A 19,634-nucleotide genomic window follows, 5' to 3' on the forward strand; every position below is an offset into this window, starting at 1 on the left:
CACTGGAGGCCTTTTAAATCAGCAGGATGTTTACAGTCAAAAAACGCGCGTTGCCAGGTTTTGCGAGAGAAACGAGCAACCGGGGTCTAGGAAAACATTTTCCTCCGAGGTGGAAAGATGCGAGGTTAAGGAAAACAAGCCCAAAATAAGCAACTATGAGAACTTTAAACCTAATACTATTTGAATTATTATTTCAAAACATACATTAACCACTCTTCAGCCCTATTTAAACTTAAGCTATTTGAAAATTTCCATTTTCAAAAACTCATGCAATAAAATGTGGCATATTTGCAATATTTAAATGCTCCCTGTGGCACAAAACATTTTCATGAAAATATTTGAAAACCACTGGTTTAAATAAACATTGGAAGCCAGCCTAAATAAGCAAGTACACTTTAGGAACAAGCCCCATAAAACGCAACTACCAATATTTATTTACAAGCAACTTTACATAAAAACAAGCCCAAAGTCGCTTATAATAAGCGGACATGGCAACGCTGGAAGGAGGAGCCATATCTGCTTGGTTTATGCTCCGTCCGTAGGTGGCGGTGTCGCGCGTCCGAAAATGGCCGATCTACAAGCTCATCTACAACCTGCCGATCTACAAGCTGCGATCTTGTAGATCGGCCATTTTCGGACGCGTGCGACACCGTCGTGTAAACGAAGTGTACACACGCTCGGGCCGGTGTAGGATTACAGGCGGAGATAGATAGGGGGCGACATCGCACAGATCTTCATCGTTAATAAATAAATCATTACTCTCTTTTAGTCTCTTATGTAAGTCCAGTGACTGATGGAAGAAGTACTCACATGTTTTACTTAAAAGTATCAATACTGCAGTGTGGATTTCGATTATACTCTGTTACAACAAGTGGAAGTCCCGTATTCAAAATCCACTTGAGTAAAAGTACAAAAGTATCGTATCGGGCTTAAAGTACCAAAAGTAAAAGTAGTCATTGTGCAGAATGTCCCCATTTCACAAGTTCAAAATGCTTATACAATCTTTTGAAAATAGCCGATCTATAAGCTCACAATGCATGGCATCACCATGCATTGTGAGCTTGTAGATCGGCTATTTTCAAATGGCCGAAATATACGGCTGAAGTGGTTAATGTCTTTTGTAATAATAATCTAAATCTTCAAAGTAACTATAGTGACTAAAGTTTTCATATAATTGTAGTGGAGTATAAAGTACAATATTTTCCTCTGAGATGTAGTGGGGTAGAAGTGAAAGTATCGAAAATTGTAAATACCTAAAAGGTTTACTTAAGTAAAGTACTTGAGTACATGTAGTTACTTTACCCCACTGTGTAAGTCTATCTGTGAATGTGATTTTCAAAGCGTGCGTGCTCAGCAGCAGGCCTTCCTAAATGATAACATCAACAATAACAATGATACAACATGAATTAATCAACTATCAATCATCTATCTATCTATCTATCTATCTATCTATCTATCTATCTATCTATCTATCTATCTATCTATCTATCTATCTATCTATCTATCTGTTGGGGGAAAATGTGGTGTCATAATTAAACTTAATGTTGATATGGCAGGACTATCAAGATAATAAAAACATGGCACTTCATGTCAAAAAGGTTGCTGACCCCTGATCTAGGCTTGTCTGTCTGTCTGTCTGTCTGTCTGTCTGTCTGTCTGTCTGTCTGTCTGTCTATTGATTGATGATTGAATACTTTATTAGTCAGAAATGTAAACAGCACGAGGTACAGCCAGACATTAAGGCTAAAAGGATAACACCAAAAAGTCCCATGGGGACTTGTTTACATTGTGGTCCCATGTATTCAATTCATCAACATAGCATAAGAAATAACACAATAATACATATCATCAACAAATACAAAACACTACATGTACAAAGGAGAAAAGGGAAAATGACGTCAGTGAATGACACCTCCTTTCTATCTAACTATAGTATCTATCTATCTATCTATCTATCTATCTATCTATCTATCTATCTATCTTTCTTTGTCAGTCTGTACTCTTGTCTTCATGTCTCTCTATTCAAACCAAACCCGTCTCATCCAGGCTACCAAACAGAAAAGGCCAACAAAAACGTCCTATGTAAATCATTCAATGTGAGGAATATGGAAGCAAATATATAGTACCTATATAATAGTATACTGTACATTAATCCAGATGCTTGCTGAACACGGGCACATCATTATAGAACATGAATCTGAAGAGGAGGGAAATCTGCAGAAATTCGTACACGTATGCACCAAGAGCCAACCCCCAACAACAAATTAGAAACAGAGATGAGGAGGAACATGATAAAGACTGAATCATCTGGAAGCAAATTGCAAATTGGCACGCACTAAACTGGATTTGTCTCACAGGCAACAACATCTGTTGCAGTAGAACTGTAGCCAGTGAAATATGGTCTATCAGGGGATTCACTCTGTGGAGCCAGTGAAAAATGTGCAACAGTGTGTGTGTGTGTGTGTGTGTGTGTGTGTGTGTGTGTGTGTGTGTGTGTGTGTGTGTGGGGGTGTGGGGGTGTGTGTGTGTGTGTGTGTGTGTGTGTGTGTGTGTGTGTGTGTGTGTGTGTGTGTGTGTGTGTGTGTGTGTGTGTGTGTGTGTGTGTGTGTGTGTGTGTGTGCATGTGCATCGGTGCCTGACATTTGGGGACAAATGTTGGACATTAAACGAGTTGATTGGGCATGGCAAATTTGGGACAAGATTGGTGTGCCAATTAGATTTTACTTTCATCTGTTAGGGTTCAGGATAGAGTAAGTAAGGCCTGGTTTTGGGTTAGATTGGTTAAGGTTAGGGTAAGGAGATTTAGAATGAATACTGTAAATCAAGTGTGTAACAAAAAAGTGTATTACAGCTTAAAGGACACACATTTCCACAGATTTCAACAGTAGGCTATAACCTTAATTTTCCCTCTCATCACATGTATTCCCATACACATGCAAGCATGCAAATACTTGTGTTATTTGCATACTTAGTTGTGTTAAGATTCTATATTGTATACGGTATGCAGCATAATGCATTGATAGATTTTCTGCAGCAAACAGAGCTACTGATGTATGCGCATGGCACATTTTGATACAGTTCTGCACAGTTGGTTTAGAGTCTAAACCAACCAATACAGTGCTGAAGTTTCAGGCATCCATCTGTTTGAAAGATAATTTGGTCCAGATTGCTGATTGCTGTCTGCTGCTATATAACAGGAAGACGTTTATGCCCTCAGAGAATTTTCCCTAATACAAACCCATTCCATGCCAGAATGTTACACTTTCCAGCATAGGTTTAGGTTTAGATAGGCTAATTTGTGTCTTAGATGCCAGCATGGAAAGGGGGACCTAATCCACACGTTTTGGAATTGCCAGGAGCTAAATTACGACTGGAAAGTTATGTTTGACCAACTATCCAAAGTTCTTGAAAAACACTGATGCCTGCATAGCTATCTTGGGAGATGTCACAATGCTAAGTAATTTTGATGCCTTTGAAAATAAATGTATTCTATTGTCTGCTGCAAAAAAGTGTATACTGTGTCGTCATTGGAAATCTGAAACTTCTCCCCTGACTAAATAATGTGGGCAGAGCTCCTATCTTATTGCACCCCAGAAAAACAATATGTATTATGTGAAATGAAAACCATTATATTTCCAAAAGATTTGGGGTCAGGCAATGGACTAATTGATATCAGTACTTGCACTCTCATATAAAAATAGAATGTATTGGAGTGTTGTGGATTATTATTATTATTATTATTTCTAAATTATTATTATTATTATTATTATTTTGTTCATGCTTGTTATGCAAATGCTGATAGTTGTGAGAAGAGAATCATGCATTGTTAGTCTTTGTACTGGGTGGGGTTGGGGTTTTGACATGAAATGAAGATAATGAACTTTGTAAACTCGTTTATATATTCTTGTGCCGAATTTTGTAACTGTATGTAAATGAATTGTTGTAAAAAGTAAATAAAAATATTATATATAAAAGATATTATTAGCTATTTTTTAAATGTACATAAGGTAGAGCCTGATTTAAACTTGGTTGCATGTCTCGTACTGGAAATAACAGATCTACAAGCTCACAACGCGTTGTGCTGTGACATGTTGTGAGCTTGTAGATCTAGCCTACTCTTTTCTGTGTGAGACACATGGCTCCCAACTAAATATAAATGAGGTTTCAGTCTCCGAAAATTAGCATCTGATCATCTCTGTGCCAAATTGGATGTATATTCATATTTCGCAACAGATGGGTGAAATTAATCAACTACACTGAGTATTCTGGTCTTTAGGGTTTAGCAAAGACACACTCATAAACATATGCACACACAGGCAGACACACAGGAGAGGAGAGATTTTTATCTATGCAAATAAAGTGAGATGAATTATAGCTTCCCCTAATCCTGTGAAATTAATTTGGTCTCTGGCTAATATCACTATAATGTTTTTAATCTTAATGTATTCAATTATGATACCACAGGGTTTATCTCTCTCTCCTATAAAATACAAGCTTTCCTGGATTTCTCTCCAAAACATCAACAGTATCCTTATTAAAGGCACAGTCAGCAAAATCTATTACAGTTGCAATTTCACAGAGGCACAAGCCCACTGGGTATGTGCCTCAGTGGACGTGTCATCAGTGATACACAGTATTTGCTCAAGTAGTATGCATAAAACCCCACAAATGTTAAGTGGCCTGCGGTATACGTTTCTCTAATCACTGACGTGTTATGATAAATCATTTATGAATTCATTCTGATCTTGCCATCCCATCACTCAGTTCACACAAACAAGACTTACTTGAGAATTCATGCAAACATAACAAACACAGCAGGGTGGAGATCAAAAGCCATTTACTGCATATATCTAGCTTGTGTAATAAATTCAGAACATGAATCATTTTAAGAAATCAGTTGAGTCTGACTCTGCCAAGTCCTGGAAAACCCCATTTCTCTTTGCCGGTCTTCTGGCTGACTGGGTCTTTCATCACGACTCAGTTAGCATGCTATGATAAGATCATGTCTGATGTGAAGGTTGATAAGGAGAGAAGGACATTTGGCCCACAGCCAGAGTGCTTAATCCAACACAACAGTACAGAAGAGCATTGGCACCCTGCTTGTAGAGCCCTGCAGAATAGAGACGCTCAGATTCATCCACAAATAAATCATGCAAATAAGTTTATGATTATGAAAACACATATTTTATTAACACAAATTACTGATTTTTTTAAAGATATTTTTTGAGCTTTTTGCCTTTATTGATAGATGACAGTAGACTGACAGGAAATGGGGAGAGAGATGGGGGGGTGACACGCAGCAAAGGTCGTCGGAATCGGGAGTCGAACCCGCGACACGCCGTCAGGCTGGCATTGCAGCCTAGGGTGCCTGGACCGCCACGCTGCGGCCCAGGCCCTGATTTTTCTTTTCTTACTTGAATATGGACCTCAAGGGAACATTTATTTTTCAACTGATTAACTCAAATCACTGTATGTGGGTAAACCCATGCGTCATGCTTTGTGCTCTAACACATTGCAGAGTTTGTTTAAAGTCGTCATCTTTAGCTTCTCTCTATGCAATATGTTACCTTATCTGCTTATCTTAATTGTTGTCCGCAGTGTTAATTTATCCATTTGATACTCTAGAGTGTACACATTAAATAAAATGGAAATTTTGTACACTCTCAGCAGAGACACATTACCACTACACCAGCTACACCTACCGTACCTGTAGCTACAGTATCTCTCTTCTTAATGTCCATTTCAATTTGCTTAAAAAAAAAAAAAAAGCAATTTGCATGATGCATTCCCAGATTGGAACCTACGTAGCTAATAACAATCAAATTAATATAAGTATATATAATAAATGTTCACAATTTTGAATCCTTCCCAATACATAGCCCATTTGCTAAAAACAAGATTGGCACATCAAAACAAAGTGATTTTCAAATAAAAAAAAATGCTTCACGTTCAAAGGACATAACCATCTTTTACTTCATGAGAGTGACAGCATATTTGTTGCCCATTGAGTGTGACCTTTGCGTAGGGGGTTTCTACAGTAGTACTGTACCACTCATGCTGAGATGACAGCTCTCAGCCTCCATGGGATCATCCCTGATGGATGCTGTTATTTATGAAGCGTGTCTAAACCAATCACTCTGAGTCTGACACAGATTTATGTCAACACAGCAGCTATTTGACAGGGACACAGTTGACACACAAAGTGGATGCTAAAGGTATCATCTAGTTTGGCTCTCCCACTGTAGTGTGCAGTACTGAACCCTTAAGCCGTCGTGCTCAGTAAATAGCAGATCTACAAGCTCACAACGCGTCCACGAATTTGACGTGTTGTGAGCTTGTATATCTGCCATTTACGGCATACAACGTGCAAATAAGTATAAATCTGACTTTACACGTTAAGTAGGTTTGAGAAGTCAAATGCTTAATTTATGACATTCGCCAAAAAATAGCCAATCTACAGTACAAGCTCACAATGTGTCACCACCATCATATTACTTATTTAGTTTAACCCATTACGACCTGAGGCCGATTCTACAAATGCCTTCTAAATCAGTAGTTCTCAAACGTTTTCGTGCCAAGGACCCCCGAGAAGATATGTATTTGGCCGCGGACCACCCATCTGAAAATGTTTTGTGCCAGGGACCCCCAGAAGACACGACTGAATGATACCACGAGAGAGGAAATGAAGGTGCTGCTTTGTTGAAATCTATGGAAATTAGTATGCCTTTTGCTGCATATAATTTAAATTATTTTCAGTCAAGTTCAAATCATATGTAAGGACAGTTATTACAAGAATGTTGCTTATGGATTCTGATTCAACTTACTAATTTGTTGCACAAAAAATACCTTTAACTCAAGGTTCTAAAAAAATGTATACAAAATTCTCCAACCCATAAGAACAAAAACACAAAAAGACAGCCAATTTATAACAAATCTTTTATTTCTCTTTTTATAAAATTTTGTTTTGTTTGTTTCTTAAATGGAGATTTTTCCTCTTGCTTTCCATACAAATTAGGTCTGCACTTAGATAGGAAAGTGAAGGAAGCAGGCAGAAATGAAGTAAACTGTATGATAAATACCAAGTTTGTAATTGTATTATTTGTATTCGTATGCTGTAAAGATAAGTGGAAGTTTTGGAACTTCCGAGGTGACTTTTGGGCTGGTCCTGACAAAGTACAGTAATACAAGCCAGTGTATGTATGTATGTATGTACGTACGTACGTATGTATGCATGTCTCAGCCAAACAAGATACCCCAAAATGTTCCTACAACAGAGAGGTTTGGAATGTCATTAACAGATGTGTGGTGGTTTAAGTCTTAGCATTCCAGTGTAAAACAATGTGTGCTAGAGGACACTGATAAAGACAACAAAAACAATCTACTATAATATGACTACAGGGACCTGTTTCATGCTCAAGGCTGATGGAAAAATAAAACTAACTCAGAAGTGTCTTTCTTTTAAAAGGCACATTAAACCAGTATATCACCCAAAAAACAACAACAGAGGGGGGAAGGGAGATTAAAAAAACACATAAAAAAGTGTTCTTATATATTGCACCAGTATAGTTTCAGCTGTGATTCAGTTTTTGTGACGAAACTCAGTTGTTTTGATAGCCCTATTCTTAGTAATACTGGGATTGTTTATCTGTTGCCAACACATACTGTACTACAGTGAAACTACCACGCAGCTTCCTTCTCTAATCCTTTGCCATGCATATGATCAGGTACATTCACACATTCCCCTTGCCTTAGTTTCTTTTACACACATACATTGTCTGTCTCATACACACACAAACATTTTCTTACTAAAATAAACAGAATAAATATGGGAATGCATAGCATTCATCATATTGGGATGAAACACAAAGCAAATAGAAAGCAAACCATAAATGATCTATTGGCACAACTTGAGGAAAAGGGAACAGGAGCGATGCTCAGAGAGAAAAAAAATGCAACTTTTCTTTTATCCTATGTAAATACACACGTCAGAACTATTGTACCAAAGGAAGTGACAGGGAAGCCGTGGTAAGCTTTTATACAAATCTTGCTGGTTTTATAGGGATATTCCATTGGCAGTTAGTTGAAACTTGATGATGCTGGATAATTTCAAAACATGGGTGCACACTGCAGTTCAATCTATCAATCTAACATTTTCTGAAAACCTGATATGACATTATGCCATATTAAGACCAGAGGAAAAAAGAGCTTGAATGTTGAGGAAAAACAATTCATTCAAAGTTAAAACTCTGAAACATAAGATTCTGTAATGGAAGTGGTGCAAGGCATTCAGAATACTGTAATCTGTTGCAACCTCTAATGAAATGCTGTTACACCATATGATCTCTCAGGCATGCTAAAAACCATGTTACAATCATTATGAAACCATTTGTCTTTTCAACATGACATCTGTGCCAAATGCTGAATATGCTATATAGTACAGGAAATTTTAAAACCCTATGGGAAAAAAACACCAATATAAGAAATGTAATTATGGAACTTCAAAATGCACTGTATGTTGCTTGAAATCAAAGAGTTTACTTTTCCAAAATTAGGCATAATTAAATAGATCATTATTTTCACACTGCTGGATATTTGACTCCATGCCTGTTCAGTTATGTTAGGTTCTCAGTTTAGATATCTGAGATTCAGATAAGTAAGGTTCTACTATACTAAATACAAAAACATTCATTAAAAAATGTAAAAACAAAACTAGTAAGGTGCACTCAGTAGAGTGCAAATCTCTGCCAGGTGCCATGGCCTAATAATTGTGATGTAGGCAGTAGGCAAATTTCTACCAACAGCCATGAAAGAATGATGTGGCATGTGATTAACAGTTGTAAAAAGACTACTGTCTTTCTTCTCTCCTCTGTCTCATACACATCCATTGTCTACCTTTCTACATCTTTGTCTTTGTCCGGGGCAATGTGGGGCATGTGATAACAATGTTTTGGGTTGTGCGCAAGTATGAAACGGTACAGGGCAATGGGGGAAGGGATATCATAAAGGATTCTGATTACATTATCAAGGTGCAACCAGATCAGACAGGTTATATGGAGACACATCTTGGGACACTGAACACACTGAAGAGAACGTTGGCATGTTATCATCACTGGGACAAAGTTACAATGTTATAGCCTAATACATTGCAATATGATTGCACAATCCTCCCAGCTACAGTCTCAGTAAGATCTTGCACATATTTCTGAATAGAAAGGTCATTCAAATTTCTCTGTAACGCACAACGTCTGATAATTCCTTGTGTCAATGAATTATCAAAGGTTGCGAATGGTTGAAATGTAAATGTCAAGTTTTTACTCCCCAATACTCGCTTCGCAAGTCTTTCGTGAGAGGAAGTAAGAACCTTAGTGCCACTGACATTTCCGCAACACAAGTTCACAATCAATTGTACATAAAAATGAAAGTAATGGCATGTAGGATGAGATGCCAGGATAGACTCAGTAAAGAGACCTGTGTATTTGTGTGCGCGCCCAATCCCCATGACATGTAGAAAGAGAGATGGGTCTTTCAGCCCATACACATACAGAATTGTTTTTATGTTAAATTAAGTATGGATGTCCTGATCAGATCACACAAAACATTTTCAAATCCAGCATGCTTGTTCGGCTCTACATCTGTGGTTTTAAGGCGGCGCTGTATTAGGCTATATTAGGACAAATTGTAAAACAGAGTCAAAGAATATATGCCGAAACTTTTCTTGCTGTAATGACTTAAAATCGGAGTATGTTTTTGTTCATGCAAAAGCACTGTCCAAGTGCATGTCTGAAATTGGCTAGTTCCGGTCCATTACCCCATAGCTTGGAGGGACGATTGATCTGTGATTTAAAAAAAGAAAAGAAAAAAGACATATGTAGTTGTTGACCGCTTTAAAAAATATTAGAGAATTGAAGTTCCTGGCCTGCTGTTAGTGTGCACAAGAAACATGACACTGATTGGCCTAATAGTATGTGAGATTAGCTGCAGACCTAAACAGACAGACAGACACTGGGCTGAACGCATGATCTCCTGGTGGAGATAAAGTGAAGGATAGTTGGACATAGGGATATTACACATGCCTACTAGAAATCCTTCCCAGTGTGGTCATGCTAAGTGGATAAAACATGTTATACTGGTTGTCTGTCTGGTTATGACAACAATGTCTCTTTCTGCATTACTTCTAGTATATTATTTTCCAAATTCAGAAGCCTTCATGCCCACAGCTAGTGACTAGTACTTCTCAACTTGGGCTAAGAGAAGATGCAGCACCTTACAACATGGTGGCCCCCAATGGAAAGGTGGCGCCATCTTGTGAGGTTCGCCGCTATTACTTTCAATGGTGTGACTTCTCGTTCTCTTTATTGTTAAGTTGTTTTCAATGTCTAGAGTTAAAATGGGGTCTATAGTATGAAAAAAAAAACCCTGATAACCGTGACCCAAATCCTTAACATCCCCCCAACTTTCTGAACATCGTTACGGAACAGCTATGGTTTGGCTCCTCAACAAGCAAGCTCCATCTCCCTCAGTCAAGGCAACTCATGATGGTATCCTACTTCATGTGACCTCACGTTCAAATACAGCTCAAACTGGACACCTATATCCTTAAAAACAAAACCCAAAAATAAATAAATACATTTACTGACATGATGATGCACATTAGTTGCTAGAAAGAAGCTTGTGAATGAGTTTTGACTAAACTTGCGGAAGGGATTCATCAAAGCGGTGGATCAGAGCGATGCTTGAAAAAGAATACACATTTTTGATCAGAATGGCAGTTAATTGATGTTTTTTCGTTTGAGACTAAATAAAGATCGGGAGGGGGGCGCTCTCATTGATCTGAAGAATTGAAAATGTCCTAGAATATCCAAAGAATTCACTCATTATAAAAGAAAAAATGGCAAATCATGATCAAACAAAAATAAGTCAGTGAGAAGCAGCAAGACGAGTCACATTCAGGACTCCCAGATCCAAACATTATCTAAACTTGAGGCACTGTGAATTTCCTTTCAGATCATCATTGATCGCAGCTCAGTTCTGTGGCTGACGGGCTGACGTACCTCTCATCACCTTCCCCGCCATTGGTTTATATGAATTAAGACAATACAGAGAGAGTAGTGCTGGGCATTCATTCACTGTATAAAAAAATAGCTAAAACACATCCAAAATAGTGTTATCCTCATCATTATGATTATCATTAATATTCTGGCAGCAAATTCTCTCATGAATCTGTGCATAGTGTACAGTACAGAAAAGAACCGTCTTTTCTTGTCTGCTGCAGCCTCTATATCCACCTCCGACTCTCTGACTACTTCAGTCATAACAGAGCCCCCCAGTTTATAGTCTTCTGGTCTCTGTCTGTGACTGACATGCATTGTGCATTACAGTATACAAGCTATGTCTTTGCAGCAGCCTAACACACCGTGGTTTGCCGAGGTCACATTTGACCTCGACCAGCGCACGTCAGTGGAGGGAGGCAACGGGAGAGTCGAGAGCAGCAGAGGTGATGTCCTCTAACTGTCTTCTCCCCTTGCACCTCGTTCGTCCCGTGTATTTATTAATCGGGGAATGAGGGGGTCTGTGTGTCTGTCTGCATGCCCTCCACGCTCCATGTCTGCCGTTTCCAGAGAGCGGGGGGGCTCAGCGGGCTATAGCCTCTCTATGTCCCTGTACTTCTTCCGTAGTATGGACACTTGGTCCTTGAAGAGGACCGGGTCGAGCCGCATCTGGGAGTGGACCAGGGGCATGCTGCCAAACCAGCTGGCAAACTTGTTCATGCAGGTCTGACGCTGAGCGAAGTGGTCCGGGTCAGCCCATCGAGACGCTCGGGACGTCTAGGGACAGGAGACATGGGAGACGAAAGCAGAATGAGTTGAATGGGGAGGAGAGAAAGATAGAGTATGAGAGAAAGAGAAGGGGAGGGGAGGGGGGGGGGGTGAGAGGGAAGGAGGGGCAGTGTGAATTGGGAGAGGAAATTGAATGAGGAAGGAGTGATGAGAGAGGAGAGGAGAGATGGAGAGAACAGGGGACAGGGGTGATGGAGAGAGGACAGGGGGGATAAACAGTGCAAGGAAGCGAGAGACAAACATGATGAATAATGCACTACATAATTATTCTGACCTTTGAGAATCCATTGTGATAATTCATGTGTTATTTATTGAAAGGCACACAGCAGGAAAACAACTTTCAATTTCAATTCACAAATCACTGATGATTCCTGATTGCTCAGTGACATGCACTACTTGTGACGGGTTGCTCTCTTGTCTTGAATGTCACAAGCCATTACAACAAGCAAGTGTCACATGACCTCACCCTGAGGGTATGATTGTGGGAAATGAACAACACAATGTAGAAGTCTGTGACATTAATATGTGGCAATACACTTGCCAAGATGACATTGGGTGTAGATGTTGCATTGACTTTGATCACACCGACTCAAGCCAGCAATACAGACTCAACATGCTTTTGTTCCTTCTTCTTTTAAATAATTACACTAGGTGTTCATCCAAGTGTTTTGTTAAACCCTACACATTAGTTAGTCATCAGAAACTGAAGTGGGATTTTTACATTTGAGCTTAATATAGCACATCCCACGGTTCTTCTACTCGAATCTTGTTAGCAACACAAAGATTTCACACATTTTTCCTTGAGGAGTATGGCTAACCATTAAAACCAATACGACACCATTAGAGAACACAAAGTGAACCAGTTCAACATCAACCACCTCACCTGCCCCATCATGGTCTCCTTGTATTGTTTCTTCTGCGTGACCTTAATGGGCGGTAGCTTGGTTACGGCCGACACCAGGAAGTTCATCAGGATGTCTTCACAGTTGGACATCTGATCAACCATGCCCTTCAGACTGGCGGGAAGGTAGGTGGTGTACAAGTAGTGGTAATATCTATAGGTGGGAGAAGGAGAAGTGGAATGAATATATGAAGAAATGGGAGACTAGTGTTAAGACATTGGTTTTGAGACAGTCTAGCATCATGTAGCGCTTTTAAAGGAGGGCTGGAGTGGCATTCAGAGTAAGGGAACAGAACAGAACAGAACAGGATAGAATAACACAGAATATCATCCCTTTTTTATGCTTGAGCTTCTGGAAACTTACATTACACAGAATAGAACAGGATAGAACAGGATGAATTTGAACAGAATGAAACAGAATAGAATATGATAGAGCAGGATAGAACAGAAGGAAACAGAAGAGAATATGATAGAACAGGATAGAATAGAACTGAACAGGATAGAACGGAATTAAACAGAAGAGAACAGGATAGAACGGAATGAAACGGAAGAGAATATGATAGAACCGGATAGAATAGAACTGAACAGGATAGAACAGAACGAAAAGGAACAGTACTAAACATAATAGAATAGAGCAGTGATTCTCAAATTGTTTCATTTCAATTTTAATTAAGTAATGCAGTCGTTTAACAATAATTTAACCCATGAGAGAGTAAAATGAAACCAGATTAATTTTACACTCTCAAGAGTGAAAGATCTACAAGGAACTATAGGGGTCCATTTGGTTACAAACTCTCCATCATTTAGCTGGGGACCACCTGGAACCCCCTCAAGGACCACTGGTTGAGAACCACTGGAATAGACCATTGTGTATCGGAAGATTACAGAACAACAGAACAGAATAGAGGATGAGAAGAGTACCTGTGGTAGATAGCGGCTCCAGTCAGTACCATGGAGTAGTCATTGGTCCATTTGGAGGTGTAGCCCCATCGCTGCTTGGCGCCGTCCCAGAAGTGGCTGCGGGCTGGATAACCAACAATCCTGTCTGGGAAGCTCTGCCACACTGTGAAGGCAAAGTCCACCTGGCAGCCGGAAATAGAGAGAGAGAGAGATGGAAGAGAGACATGCAGAGAGACAGAGATAGATGATGGAGACAGTCAATTGTTGACCATTAAAAATTCCCACCTATGTTTGCAGATAGAAGATTTGGGAAATTATGACAGACCCCCCCCCCCCCCCCTTTAAATGAAATAGAAAGAAATAGAAAAAACAAATATTATCCATGATTTATTTCCCAACACATTTTATCAATCTGAACAAAAGACTGAGATATTGTGTAATAAATACACTTAGTCATTCATTTGTAGTTTTCTGACCTCCGTGGTGGAGAGCACTGTGTCCTCATCCAGACTGAGCACAGCATCAGTGGGGATAGTGTCATAGGGCAGAAACCGACTGCTCATTACCTGCAGAAATATGAAACAAATACACGTGCATGTGCACACACACACTCTTTTATTTGGATCTGCACAAAAAGCGCAATACATGATAGATCCAAACACTGATCAGAAGACGGTTACATTATACGGTCAAACTAGATCCAACTGGTACACATGCTTATTAACACACAGAGGAAAAAAGATAACACATTGATGACATACTACTATATACAGAAATTCTTTTTTTTTTTCTTTTTCTTGCCCTTAGCTACTCAAGGATAAATTAAATTGTCTTCTCTAGATAGACAGACTGCCCATAATAGCTGTATTTAGCCAACTTGCATTTGTCATTTGCAAAACTCCCAATTGCAGGCCATGGAGCGCGCACACACGCACACACACACACACACACACACACACACACACACACACACACACACACACACACACACACACACACACACACACACACACACACACACACACACACTTCTGCTGTGCTAAAAGGGGCTATTTTACCATGTAAAAAAAATCATATACTGTAGTTCATACAATAGTAAATCTACAGTTTATACATAGTCCATCCAGAATTATTAGCACAACACAATATTTCTACAAAATGATGTTAGAAGGAGGCCTGAAAAATATGTAAATGTCAACATAACATAAAATGATATGATATGACATGACAAATGACAGTCAAATGACATCCACAATGTTTGGATGTGAAATCTATAAGTGGAGCGAATGTGCAACTCCACTGGCATGTTTATTCCCCTCAGCCCCAAGAAACCCGCCTCTCCATGTGTATCTATGCAAATAGCTTCAGATGAAACCGGGCTTGCAGGGCAATTTCCAATTTTAGCAAACTGCATACTTATCTAAATTTCCCTTCTATTCAACTAACATTGAGTGGGTTTTCTATCCCTATAGTCATTAACGTGTTTATTTCTACATGTTAATTAAGTGCTGCAACTCTCTGGGTCATTACGGAGCCCAGCGTTTGTTGACTTCAGCGATTACCATGCCTCATCAATTCACCCATCTCTGATGTTTGCATCCATTAAATGCAAGTTTATTTGTTTAATTGTTTTATAGTGACTTTGTGCTATGCACCCATTACCAATATTGTGCTCATTCAAGCATTATTCTGGGTGGGTTATGAGCTTGTGCGACACTTTAAATGAGATTTTATCCCTGCGACTATAAGTAAGTTGTGTCATTATCATGCACAATCATGCGTACTAAAACGGGGAGGCTTGTGGAGTTTTATTCACATCCTAATGCTCCTCACAGCACCCAGTCAGAGTTAAAGTGACAATGACACTCACACTGTAAACAATGTCCACATCGTTTATCAGGAGTGGAGTTTAACGGCGGTAGTGTCCTAGTTTGATGTCATTGCTCCCTATAAACTATCCCTAAGAATCCAGAATGTCAACATCCATCCACTCTTGGCAGCTTAGGAAGGAAATTCAGAAGATCAAATGGTTTCAAATATTAAAAGATCTTTATGCACTTGGTCCACTGTTGCTTATTGCTTTGTTGTTATTCAGAGAGATACTCTTTATTGCGTGACCTCATGGATTTAACTGCTATGTTATGTGTGAAGGACAGAAAAACGGCTCTGATGTCAGGAGAAAACAATGGGAAACAGGACAAAAAGCTGTTGTTTTTACCTTATTTTCCCCCTCTATGACAATGACAGGGACTGAAGTGGCAGGCCAGCGGTGCTTGGCAGGAAGAGGCTTGTCACAGTTCCATAGCACTATCACCTGCACACAGGGAATTTTCAAAAGCTCTTATTTTGGGCGAGCGATACCGCCATGCAACAAAGTAGGTACCGTCAATAATATCTGAAACATCTCTACATTATGTATGTCCACTAATTGATGTGTCAAAGTAAAAACTATGCATTGTGTGACATGTATTTGCATTTGGAGTGCCAGTCCGCATTTGCAATATCTGTCTAGATGCACAATACAAACAATATACAATAGTTATTTTTTGCTTATTTTTTGTGTGGAATGTGAACAGAAAGGTTCTTCCTGCTAAAGCGACTATCATTTTCAGGCTCACCATGTAGAGATACAACACAGCTAGAACTCGCCACACCCTTGACAACTTCAAGTAAAAGAAAATAGCAAGCCAAACTATGGTTCTGGTTAAATATGGTGTGTGTGTCTTTGCTGAAAATGTTTGAGCGTGACTACACCACAAACTCATGTGGAGATCCACCTTAACGATGACGCCACACACAGCAGGCACCGGCTTCCACACCCTCACCACCACAGACAGTATCAGCAGAGTTTGTGAGTGTTGTAATCACCTGAGCACAGTACTGGGATTTGGCCACGGCCACGAGCAGCTTGATAATTGGCTGGGACTGAGAGACCAGTGGCGTAACCACATGAATGACAGCTGTGAACTTGGGGTATGGCTTGATACCTGGAACACAGTCAGGAATGAACAACAGAAAGAATCAGACCCCATGAAAAAGAAAGAAAGAAAATGGGTCCTGCTGAATCAGCTTTAGTCACAAGATACATTTTGATACACATTATACTGGACTTGGTATTATGCCAATTAGACACAACACTAATTACAGGCACTCTGTAGGGATATAATTAAACCAGCATTATTCTAGTCAGAATTCTTCTAGTTTTCTATGTCTTTATTTCATAAACAGGACACAACTAATACATTTTTTATCTGTATTGATTTCCAAAGTCCATAATATTAGCATCACCCAACTCAAACACAGTAAACATTTACTTAATCAGAAATTATTATTATGATATACAGTACATATTATGATAACATAACGTCAAAGCCACATCTGAGACGTGTCAAATATCTCAGTAGTGCCAGCTCTCCAACACTTTACCAAATCTATTTTACAGCTGCAATCTCATTTGGTTCACTGCAGAAACAGAAGACCAATTCTAATCACGCCTCTAGAACCCCTCTGGCTGTTTGTGTATTTCTGTGTGTTTTCATGTGTATAGTTGTGCTCATTTCAAGCTGTGCCTACTTTGTGTACACCTGCTCCGTTTTAATTGGGGCTTGTTAAGGAATGGGTGCCAGTCCTAATGTCAACAACAAGCCACATAGCTGGCCAATTACCCAGGCACATGTACGACATGGCAACATGGTAGAAGTAATTGGTGTGCCTCTCTGTGGCAAATTATGAATAAATAAACATTAATTTAAATAATTAATTCCAATGTCAAACTGCTTCACATGTTCGATTGACTAGCATTCACAAGTGGACATAAGCCAGCTGTGCCGATGCTGGTGAATGAAAACCTCAAGCTGTCTAATATTACCATGTGTCGTTAATGAGGTATGCAGAAGTATTAATTTCAGTGATTAATTTGCATGTGTATGTGAGAGTGTGAGAGTGTGTGTGTGTGTGTATGTGTGTGTGTGTGTGTGTGTGTGTGTGTGTGTGTGTGTGTGTGTGTGTGTGTGTGTGTGTAGGTGTGTGTGCATGTGTTCGGGACAGAGTGTGAAACAAGACAGTACAGGACTACGCCCGAGTATGAATTATACCCTCTCAAGAGTTATGGAGTCCTTGAAATGTAAAAGTTTGAGAACCAATGCATGAGACACTGACCCAGCTTGGCATAGTAGAAGGGGAAGTTTCCTAGATATGTGGAGTATTGAGGCAGGGTGAAGAGGCCTCCAGGTAGACTGTTCCACATGAGGTTACTTCTGGAGGTGTGCTGCAGTACCCGGTCCTGGATAATCTTTACCAAAAGAGAGAGAGAGAGATTTTCTGTCACGAAAGCATACAAATGAAGAGTCGTATGATGAATAGCAAAAATAGCAGATGCAACGTGTGAGCTTGTAGATCGTCTATTTTCACTATTTTCGAAAATTATGAAAATTAAAAAAGCCATTTTAAGCCCAAATTAGGGACGTCAGGGTTAAAGCTGTTAATAAGCTAGAGCAGGACAGTTCACTGCTCCACAATTACAGCAAAGAGAAATAAGAATTTGCTGTTCAACAAAAACCTTCGCACTGAGATCCTCTTTGTCCATTGACTTCGAATGGGACAAAGAGGGAGTTTGTGTGTCTGACAAGAAAGACACCTGTTTTCTAGCTTGCCTTGCTGCTGTAATGCATGCATGGTGTCTTGTATCCAGACTCAGGAGACAACAATAGGCAAGTCAATGCACTAACGAATCCAGGGCGAATACTTTAACCTTTATAAGGATTCAACCTTTATAAAACTGCACAGTGACTCTTAAGTAAACTATGTTTATACTATAATTCCTAGGCATGAACCTCTGCATTGATACTCTCCTCCTTGCTGGCAGGTGGGTAAAAAAGTGTACAGTGTTACTATGACTTCAGTATATTAACACTATGTTGAAAAGTGTGGTAGAATCTTGAGTTGGATAGCTACCTGGGCAAGATAGAAAACGGATCCTGCCAATATATTAAGAAATATATATATCACGGCAGTGTCTATGACATATCAGTGATGTATGACTCCACATTTACGCAACATTCCAGCCTGATCAGACTTCCATTATGATATTAAATTAAAAAACATATTTAAAAAAGAAATTAATAAATAAATACATCTGTGGAGTTACTTCTGTGGCTTACTGGCAGCGTGCACAAGAAATGTGGTGCTGATTGGTCCAGTGGGTTGCAAGATTATCTCCTGATTATCTCCAGACACAAAGACAAACAGACACTTCTAGACGGCGGGGCTCCTGCAGAGCCACGGCATAAAAACTAGCCCTAGAACATAATTGAAAGTGAAATGGCTGTATTTATGTTATATTACCCATGACGGCAGCTCTCTGGTGAAACAAAAGTCACCAATATCGGTGTAACGCAAGCTAAATCACCACAGGCTACAAAAAGAAAACATGTACGTGTACGTACCAGAACGTATTTATATATTGTCAGAATCTTCTTTGTTCGGGTTTATCTGCTAAAAGTGTGATCCACTCTCACCAAACAAGTCTATCACAGAGTAAAAAAGCAACTGACAAAGATGTATAATATTTGGACTTCTAGCATGCCCAGGTAATTGTACAAGCCAAGACTGTACCAAAGTTCAACATTGCTTTAACAGAGCCAGCAGTGACTTGAGGTTTACCTATACTTTGTTGAGGTCCAGAATATGTAGAGGAACTTCCAGCTAGTAGCCAAATAAGGATCAAAGCTGAACACAAAACACTGATCTCTAACACGCCATCTTTCTTATCGAACAAGGTCAAGATATTATGAACGTAAACAGATCGAACATCAGCTCCTTGGAGGTGTAACTTTAGCCTGGTGACAGTGAAATCCCAGCCCTGCCTTCCGGCAGCCTGACTTCCTCTCCCCTGGGATTAGCCTGTGTAACATTATCTAGGGACAACATCATGCTGTGCACTGCAGTCAGTAAACACTAAATGTAATAATGCTTAATCATGTCTCAACTTAAAATAG

General features: G+C 39.5%; 1 protein-coding gene across 1 annotated transcript in view; it reads right to left on the reverse strand.

Moving 5' to 3' along the window:
* Positions 1-7,276: 7,276 nt before the first annotated feature.
* Positions 7,277-19,634, reverse strand: part of LOC311042221 (exostosin-1a-like) — a 58,319-nt gene continuing 45,961 nt past the window's right edge. Inside the window, exons 5-11 of the mRNA XM_084052823.1 lie at positions 17,797-17,929; positions 16,507-16,625; positions 15,857-15,952; positions 14,115-14,204; positions 13,660-13,820; positions 12,721-12,892; positions 7,277-11,825 (exon numbers count right to left, since the gene is read on the reverse strand). Coding sequence (XP_083908949.1) covers positions 11,640-11,825; positions 12,721-12,892; positions 13,660-13,820; positions 14,115-14,204; positions 15,857-15,952; positions 16,507-16,625; positions 17,797-17,929 — 957 coding nt within the window. The 3' untranslated portion in view covers positions 7,277-11,639. The remainder of the gene's footprint in view (positions 11,826-12,720; positions 12,893-13,659; positions 13,821-14,114; positions 14,205-15,856; positions 15,953-16,506; positions 16,626-17,796; positions 17,930-19,634) is intronic.

Source organism: Gymnoscopelus microlampas (assembly GCF_963454915.1).
Source record: "Gymnoscopelus microlampas genome assembly, chromosome: 3".
Taxonomy (NCBI): domain Eukaryota; kingdom Metazoa; phylum Chordata; class Actinopteri; order Myctophiformes; family Myctophidae; genus Gymnoscopelus; species Gymnoscopelus microlampas.